Source organism: Pygoscelis adeliae, unplaced genomic scaffold, assembly GCF_000699105.1.
Source record: "Pygoscelis adeliae isolate BGI_AS28 unplaced genomic scaffold, ASM69910v1 Scaffold27, whole genome shotgun sequence".
NCBI classification, from domain to species: Eukaryota; Metazoa; Chordata; class Aves; order Sphenisciformes; family Spheniscidae; genus Pygoscelis; species Pygoscelis adeliae.
Window position 1 is genome coordinate 9,885,338 of NW_008825410.1, and position 9,937 is coordinate 9,895,274.

Here is a 9,937-nt window from a genome sequence, read left to right on the forward strand (position 1 = left end):
AACATAGGACAGTAAGATACAGGCTTCAGCAACCTAATGTTAAACCATTTCCTCCTTTTCAATTTCTTCTAAATCAATACGGAGCAATTAAAGCAATAAATTTCAGTGCTTTGAAGAGCAATATATTTCAGTGCCATGATTCTGCATATGTGAGGCAAGTGTACGTAAAGACAAAAAACAAAACTGCTAGCATTTGTAAAGGAGCCTTTAATCTTATTTCATTGAAGCAAAATTTGTATTCCACTTGCTCAGAGAAGACTTCAGGAGCAAGATGGCTTGGTAGGTCGTTGCTGTGTTACTGGTTTTTAAGAAACCAGAGTAATAGACTTCACTGGTAGCATAGCTAATTATCTAGGAATGAAATGGAAGTAGCAGCCAGTTTGCCCGAACAGTGAGTGTATGGGGGATGTGGGAAAGACATACCTGCGTACGTGCTTTTGTAGAGCTCAAAACCAGGCTGGGACACATAGTCTCAGAAGATTCATACCATGCTTTTTTCATTTTGACACTCAGTAAGGTCCCAAGTCAAACTATTACTTAGTCAAAAGGTTTATTATTGTTGGGATTTTGGTGAGGAAGAACACAAAAACAGCAGCATGTGTGGATTATGCCTTTTCAGATGTTCGTTTTTATGTAACTGGTAAAACTGTCGGGTTTATGTAGGAGATGTTCTAGTAAAAATGATGGTCTTAAAGCCAGGCCATCTATTTTTGATAAAAGTAAGAAAGATGCAAAGTGTTGTTCAGAGTTCAAACTGAACTCTTCTCAAAACACAGAGAGATCTGTGTAACTAAATTCATTTTAATTTTACCCAGACTTGTCTCTTACTGACTTTAGCTGAGATTCATAGCAAAATTAAAAGTTTTGAAATGCTATAACAATATCGTATAGGTAATTTACAGCAGTTATGGACTATCAAAAGTGGAGGAACCAGAGGACCTGTTCTCATGAGATATCCAGTGCAGAAGTTTTATTTCAATCTGTTGCTAATGGCAGGGTTCACAAGCATTTGTGTCCTTATCCAAACCAGACCAGTAATGATATGCTGGTCACTACCATAGAGCAATGTCATTGGTCATCAGTTCTAGTTACAGTATAATAACGTGTTGGCAAAAATAAGTATGAAAAAGAACTGATTTTCTATTATGCTACATTTGACTGTAGTTTTTACTGCAAAAATTCAACAAGGCAAAAGCAGTGTATGAGTAACAACGGGATCACACTCAATTTCTGAAGCTGGTTCGGAGCAGTGCTGGCATTGCAGGGGTCTAACATGGAACTGCACATTGCTGGATAACACTTAAACACTTCCAGCCATCATCAACCCAGACTGCGAGGCAAGAGGGACAGGCACCAGCTCTACTCATAGCTAGACAGCAGAGCTGTGTTTTTTTTTCTGGAAGGGGTTTTTTTCCAAGATGGGTATGAAATCATTTCATTTGTATCAAAATCAAAATGATGTCACAGCAGACTGTCCACTGGAAACTGAAGTCAGAGCACTGCTGGGTGCAGATGAGTTAGCTCTAACAGCATAGTTTAAGCTGATCCTGACCCTTCACTCCTTCTCCTTTCTTCCTTTACTCATTTTTCTCCTAACAGAGAGAAACATGTCATTTGTTATAATTATATTAGACCCTCGGAAATGACTCATCATATTATGGGCACCAGCAGAATTGACTATCATGGACAGAGGAATTTTTTTAACCCAAAATATATTGTTATATCTGAGTTATAAACCTTTGAAATGAAACTGTTGTCTTAAAAAGCTTGTAGTCTAGTAGTAGCACCGGTGTCTGCCTTTATAACAGGAACCAGAGCTACAAATAAAAATACTTGTTATTGTTATGTCAAACTAATGTAGTACCAATTTGAAAAGCAAGCAAGCAAGCAAGACATTATTAGACATTGTCTTAAAGTTTGTCAATTGAAAAACTGAAACACCATGAATGCAAAGGTTCCTGATCTGGAAAAAAGAAGCGTGTAAAATTAAAACCAAATATATCATGTACAGTGACAGTATCTGAAAGTGTTTGAATGCCTATGTGTGTACATATATACATGTATGAGCGTATATTGTCTTTGCATAGATACTCACACATACAGAAGATACTATAGTACTTCAAATTTCCTTCCTTTTTCATCTATAAAACTAATTGCAAATTATTTCTTTTTGTTCTTCTCACAGCTGAATTTTTATTCCTCTTGTGGGGTGTTTATCTCTGCTATGCAGTGCGGACAGTCCCATCAGCATTTCATGAGCCACGTTATATGGCTGTTGCAGTTCACAATGAGCTCATTATCTCTGCTATATTCCATACAATTAGGCAAGTGATCTGTAGATCTAGTAATTAACTATTTGTCTTTCAGGTTTCATATGGTGCAACTTAAAATGGGTGAATGGGATAGGATGCATAATGGGAGGTCTCATAAATATTTAATTCTGCAAATTAAGTGATTACTAAACTTAAAGCTGTTCCCATAGGATTTAAGAATGTGTACAATCAACTTGTTAATTGTATATTTAGGATTCTTTTCAGTATAGCTAGCTGATATGTTCTTGGATCAAAGTTCAGTATATATGATAAATTAGATATAGCAAAGCTACTGTCTGTCTTCAGTCATCTACATACTGCTCACTGGTTTGTATCCCTAGAAAAACAGCAGGTAAGAATGTTGGTTTATATGAACTTTTCCTGATGTGTAACAGATTGGCAAGGTGCAGCTGTATGTTAAGATAATTGTACTGGTTTGTGCATGAAGCATAGTGTTTTATATGCTGACATAAAAAATAGTTATGCATGTGATGCTGTAATAGTAATATATAGCACGTTTCTTATGAAGTTTATAATGAGCTCTACATTTCATACTTGTAAATTATTATAGTAGTAACAAATAAATAAGGGTCTTTGCCAGAGCTACATGAAAATTACTATAAATGCCTTTCCTACAGAGTACCCTGTAAAAATGAATTGGCCCTAGAAAATTCGAAATAGCAAGATAACATGAATTTCATCTCATCCTGTAAGAGATTTTTATGACTTTCTTATGACATTCTCACGCCTGCCTTTGCCTCCTGACAGACCTTATCTACTAAGATTTTTTTTTTTTTTACATCGCTCCATTGACAGTCTTCAGATACTCTTCTCTGTTCTTTGGTCTGTCTTGGAACTCACATTTCTCCCTGACTTCTTGATGTTTGCTTCCATGAGGCATAATTTTTTCTGAGTAAACATCAGCAAAGCAAATCTTTCATCTCTATTCCTTCCAGGTGCTCTTTTCCCTTATCATTGTTATGAAGTTCACTGCACTTTTCAAGCTTGCAACTTTTTGTTTCCTTCACCTTCTCCTACCCCATATCTCAACGTCCAGATACAATCAAAATCTTCTTTACTCCCTAACACAAACATCTGCAAAAATAATGTTTAAAATCTGTATATGATGGAAGCATTTTTCTTTTCATTCCTGATAGATACAAAATTCAGTTACAATACTTTTGAATTGATTATAACCAATATGACAGATGTGGGTCTCTCACGTGCTGGCTAGTCCAGCCTGAGGTTTGCTCATGAATTGCACATACACACGTGCAAAGCATAGAGAGTGAGATCACACAGACATTAGGAGAAAGATTTAATGAGAAGATAGGAGATGCAGTGATCAGATACAGGGCTCGGTCAGTTCCAACTTGCTTACATGTCACTAGCCCCTTTTATCCCCCCTTCTTTCCATGCTTGTTCTCTCCCCATCTACCTTAGCCCCCCTCTGTCTCTGTCCTTGTCTTCTCCCAAATAAGCAACTCACCCCTCATTACTTTTTTCCTATTGGTCCCAGTTTTGCTACATCTGTACTCAAATTTGGTATTTCTGATATCATTAGCTAGGTGATCACAGCCTTATGTGCTGTTACTGATACGGTTACATCAGTACCGCTGACCTTGCAAGTTCTACTCCCTCGAAGGCTCCCAGTGCTCCCTTCAGTTACCTGTGAAGTTTGGCCACCCTTCACATGACTGCCCATTAACCAGCTGTGAACTCTTGCCATCCCTTACAGCACTGTCTGTAACTTCTGTTCACTTTTCGCTCTGTGGTATGTTATATCCAGTAGTCTCTCACGTCATCTTCAATAGTTCTCATGTTGTGTTCAGTTAGCTAAATCTCAGGCCTGAGCCTCCTCATATCCCTGTACACCTCAACAGCAACATCTCTGTAAGAAAAAAATTTAATATTTTATGGTGTTCATGAAACATTTCATTTACAAAGTATTAAACAAGAAACGATGACTGTATTATTATGGTATATAAGCCAGTGTTTCATGCCAGACTATTTCTGTTAACAAAAGCTTCTACAAAATGTGCAGATGCACACTGTGGACTTGGATAAGTTGCAAATGTAATTTCTATCTGAATGATTTTTGTAAACCTGCAAATTACAGGCCAGTGGTACATCCATTCATCCGTTGCACTGCTTACCATTTCTGTCTGTGGGAGCTCACTAAAGCAGATAAGCCAAGCATGCTCCAGCTAGCTTTAACTGCAGCGCTTGTTCTACCACTCTTTTAGAAAGCTCAGCAAGGAATTGCTTCATTTGGGAGGTTCAGCCACTCATTTCCTAGCGTTCGCAAGGCTCTTGGGCCCTGGGGTATTGAGCTGGGCGGTCCTGCAGTCAAGACCATTTCTCTGTTTCCCGCTAAAATGCATTTTGATTCAGTTCTCTCTTTGATGGCTGATCAGCCACACTCTGTAGCTGCGATCTATGGACATCCTGTATTTATGAAGTGCACTGCAATTTATCATAGTACATGTGCTTACTTAACCTAAAATCATCCATTCAGATCCTTAATGTATGTAAACTGCCATAACTCAGTTCAGGCCAAAGAAGCTGTGACAATATAAACCATCCAAAAACCCAGCTAAATAGAGTGAGAATGATGGAATAAGCAATATCCTTTAAGGTCTGTTGTTTCTCTTTATATTTTGTTTTGGCTTGTTGGTTGGGGTTTTTTTCCGACTTGTTTTGGAATTGTGGTATGTAAGTAAAGCATGTGAATGTAATTTTTAGACTGTATGAAAGCAATACAGAACAAAACCAGTTGTGTTTGGTCTTTCAATGTGAAGAAACCTAAGGAACATTAAAAATGTTAAATCTAATGCACTGGAGAAAAGGCAATGAATTGCAATCCTGAATTCTATTTTTAGATTCATTCTGGCTTCAAGACTTCAGTCTGACTGGATGCTGATGCTGTTCTTTGCACACACACACCTGACTGTGACAGTCACTGTTGGGCTACTTCTGATCCCTAAGGTATTTGAGTCTCCTGTCTCTTTTCTTTTACCAAGTCTGAGGAAGATAAATGTTGTCATGCAGGAGCAATGCTGTATAAAATTAGCAAGCAACTGATAGAAAAGGAAGATGTAAAATTTGGCTATGTTACCTAAAAAGCTGTATATTTTTTTATTTTAAAAACTCTTATTCATTTTCAAAGATTCTTTCTTTCAGCTTTCAAAATTCGAGGGGTTTAAAGTACTTAAAATTTTGATGTGATTAATACAAGAAGGAAAGAATCCAGCCTAACGATGCTTATTTCAGGTATTTGGGTGACTATGTTGCTGCCAGAGTTAGCTGAGATCAGACAAAGAGTTTGGGCAAGGGGATAGAAAGACTAGGATGGACTGCTAAATAAAACTAGAATGAGGAGCTTGGATTAGCCATGAGATAGAGAGGTTGGGACTTAAGCCAGGCAGTTGTTACAGGCTGAAAAAGGGGAGCCCTTTGTGAGTGAGAGCCTGGGACAGACAGGTGCTGCATACCGAGAGGAGACATGGCCTATGATACGGAGCCAGCGCTGGGTAGGAAGATGAGTGTGTGTGGGACACGAGAAGATGGAGCATGACAGGAGGCAGGGAAGAGAAGAGAAAGTGCTCCAAGCACTGCAGCACGCCTCCCGTCACGTTCTGGGAGCAAAGCAACAATATGTCAGTCTCACCGGGGGCAGGAGAACCGCAGGCAGCTCTACCTGTCTCTAGCACCACTCCACAGGATTTGACTGGAGCTTTCGTCTTAGTACCCCAGCAAAGCGAATGATTTTATAATGGCTTTTGAAATGACCAATAATATTAATCAAAAGGTCAAGAGTCAAAGAGAACAATAAATGTGAAAGCTACATATGAAGGAAGAACATTAAGCAGTTCGAGTTGATACAATTATCAGTTTAATGAAGCTGCTATGCCTATCTTTTGCCTATGTGTCAGAACAGGGTATGCTGATAACTGTCAAATATACGTACATTAAACAGTCATAACAAGGGGACACATTGATGCAGCTTTAATACTGAATAACCTTGCTTTATTTTAAATTACTTTTCTGGTCTTTAGCAATAGTCTTATTATTTTCTATTTTATATTCATATACTTTATTACATATCTTCAGAGATGTCTTTCTAGAGTAACCGAGAAAATTTATTGACTTTTCTGAAGCTGGCTCATAACTACTGATCAACATTTCCATTTTTAGCCTATTATCTGTGTAACACTGCACAGATGTTTCTTCCAACACACCAAAGAATTCAGGGAATTAAGAGAAGATTCACAAGGTTTAGTTCCATTCATAAAGTCCTGAGACCAGATGACTGTGTGGACAATAGTAACTACAGACGAGTGAATCAATATGAATAAAAAAACAGCTGACAACCTCTCTCCAACTCTTGATCCAAGCATTTGCTAAAACTTAGAAGAGAGAAATTAACTTGTCTACTTTTTTATCTGTTTCCTTCTTTTCTTTTTCCTTTATTTTTGCCACCCCATCTCTTCCTTTTCGGAGTCAGGATCTAAAATGGGAGAATTGCTTTCTGCAGGATTATTAAGCTGTATGGAATATAAAATACAGTCTTATGGTTTTAGCGGCCTAATTGGAAATACTGGCTGAAAGTCTATTTCCATACTAGCTTAATTTAAATGCAATTTAAAGAGGTTCAAATAAGCATCAGCATAAGTGGGAGGTTTTTCCTTATGGACATCTCTGAAGATTTATCAAGTTAAAGCCATCATTAATAAGAGTTCCTTCCATAAAATACTGACACTCTATAGACACTACTTATGCCAATGATGCCTGTAGCTAGTGTTCTGAGTTCAGAAAATCACATGAAATCCATAGAAGGATCATTGTGCTATAAAAACTGTTGATGTAAACTCTTACAGTGATGTTGAAGTAAACTTTTGCACTGATGGCAACATCTTTTTTATGAATACTTGTTGCAGTTTTCACATTCAAGCAATAACCCAAGAGATGATATAGCTACAGAAGCTTATGAAGATGAGCTTGATATGGGTCGATCTGGATCCTATCTGAACAGCAGTATCAATTCAGCATGGAGTGAACATAGTTTGGATCCTGAAGATATTCGGGTATATATAACTCATTTAAATAGCATTTATTTTCAAGAACAACACTTTTTTCTACGAGTAAACTCTGAATTGCATCCATTTGACCTTTTTTTGTGGATATCAGCTGAAACAGCTTAGGTTTCTTAATGATTGTGATATCAGGTCATGTAAAATCTCATGGAAAATATTCACTAGCGTGAAGAGAAGCTGCATTACTAGTTGTAGTAAAAGTCATACTGGAGGCTAAAGAGGAGGAATCATCCACAGCAAGAGCTGTTTATCAGTTTACATAGGCCCTTTGAATTACCTTGAAGTGCAAACAGCATTTGGTGTCAGTGTGATTAGTCATTTGTACGTAACATACATAACTATACATAACTATTTAACATAAAGTTTTAAAAACACATGATTAACAGAAAAAATACTTTATTCCTATCTTACACGATAAAAGGGCTTATATTCCCAGAATAAAGAATAGCTATAGAGTTCAGTAGGAAAGCACGCACCACAGCATTGCACAATCTGAAACATACAGCATGAATGTATATGAATTGTGCATGCTGTATGATGCACAGCTGTGGAAAGTAACTGGTTTGTGCACGAGGGTTGAACTTACTTTTACAGTAGAAAAAAATGGGATTCAAGCTGATGAGAAATGGCATATTCAAGAATTAGAAAAAACAGTGAAGTAAGTTTAATGCCGTTTTTAGAGCAATGGGTAATGCATTCATTAGCCTGCTTGTTTAACTGGACTCACTCTGTACATACTAGTTTTGCCATTCACTTTGCTTTGCAGGATGAGTTGAAGAAACTATATGCCCAGCTTGAAATCTATAAAAGGAAAAAGATGATTGCTAATAACCCACATCTCCAGAAAAAACGGTGCTCTAAAAAGGGCTTGGGGCGCTCGATAATGCGACGTATTACAGAAATCCCTGAGACCGTCACCAGGCAGTGCTCCAGGGATGAGAAGGACCTGATGGAGCACAGTGCTGTGAAGAACACGGCCACGCTGAGAAAAAACCCACAGGATTCCACAAGTTCTGCAAAGCCAAAAGAAGAGACTTTGAAAAACAGAGTCTTTTCATTAAAAAAGTCCCACAGCACTTATGATCATGTTAGGGATCAAACAGAAGAACCGAACAGCCTAACTACAGAAAGGGCAGAAGTTATAGCTGCTGAGAATTCACTTCTGGATGCCTTGAATGGTAACAAATTAACCAAAAATGCTCCGGAAAAAGTTGAAGCTGTCTCCACTGAATCAGTCCCTTTGGTGTGCAAATCAGTAAGCGCACATAACTTAAGTGCCGATAAGAAGCCTCTGCATCCAAGAACATCTGTGTTACAAAAATCCCTCAGTGTTATTGCTAGTGCCAAGGAAAAGACTCTGGGACTAACGGGTAAAACACAAAGTCTAGAAGAAAGCACTAAATCTCATAAATCTCAGCAGAAGGGTAAGGAAGCCAGCAAAAAGCACTCAGCCTCCGATAAAGGGGAGCATAAGGATTCCCACCGGAAGAACTCTACCCACTCTGAGGAAACAAAGAAAACCCATAAATCTGGAATTATGAAACAGCAAAGGGTTAGTCAAACACCTGCAAATCCAGACACAGGCCCAGGTAAGTCTCTGCACAAGGACAATTTCGACATAGGAGAAGTTTGTCCTTGGGAGATATATGACCAAACTCCTGGTCCTGTGCCTTCTGACTCTAAAGTTCAAAAACATGTGTCTATTGCTTCCTCAGAGCCAGAGAAAAACCACCCTTCCCAGCCAAAGGGAAAGTCTCATCAGAAGCTGAAGACACCTGAAGGGTATCAACAATCAAATCAAAAGAGCTTAGAGAAGGTGGAGGCAGCCACTCGTGAGACACAAGAGCAGCAGGTCTTTGAAAATGAGAAAAAACAGTCGAATTCCAAGTCTCAGGTTTCCCCTGGGCTGAAGTGTGAGAATGTTAATAGATATGCACCTAATACCTGTGCTGGGGAGCGGGAGGAGCTACCCCAGAAAGCAGCAGAAAAGGAAAACCTTAATAAATTGGCAGAACAGAAAAAAAATGCCTCTTCCGAGGGAAATGTGCTTTCATCTGACTCCCATAAGCCAAGTAGTTACTTACAGCAACCTTTAGCATCTCGAGCTGAAGTCTGCCCTTGGGAGTATGATACACCAGATTTACCAAATGCAGAAAGAAGTGTAGCTTTATCGAACACCTCTGCTATTAGTGCAAATAAAACAGCAACACCTCGAAAATAAGAGGCTTTTGGACTGAGGAGAGTAGCAACATTGAGAAGAAAGACAACAGGAGAGACAGAGGGGACTTAGGCCAAAAGGATCTGAAAATTCCTAAGGAGCATCACTTAAATCAAGGGAATCAGCACTACAAATAAGTAGGAGTTAAGCAAAGTAATGATCATTAATGTTGTTATTATTTATTTGTTGAGTGCCAACAATGTGATTAGCAGTGCCCAGAATATGGTCCCTGCTCCAAGGATTTTACTGTGTCAGTGAAAGAAACCTGCCTTTGTGAAATCACTTCTCTTTTAAAAGGAAAAAAAATATAG

General features: G+C 38.4%; 1 protein-coding gene across 1 annotated transcript in view; it reads left to right on the forward strand.

Moving 5' to 3' along the window:
* The window catches only part of GPR158 (G protein-coupled receptor 158), a gene marked incomplete at its 5' end in the record, with an annotated part of 203,150 nt that extends 193,521 nt beyond the window's left edge, over positions 1-9,629 (forward strand). Inside the window, 4 exons of the mRNA XM_009330617.1 lie at positions 2,186-2,324; positions 5,195-5,300; positions 7,253-7,399; positions 8,175-9,629. Coding sequence (XP_009328892.1) covers positions 2,186-2,324; positions 5,195-5,300; positions 7,253-7,399; positions 8,175-9,629 — 1,847 coding nt within the window. The remainder of the gene's footprint in view (positions 1-2,185; positions 2,325-5,194; positions 5,301-7,252; positions 7,400-8,174) is intronic.
* Between the last annotated feature and the right edge of the window lie 308 nt (positions 9,630-9,937).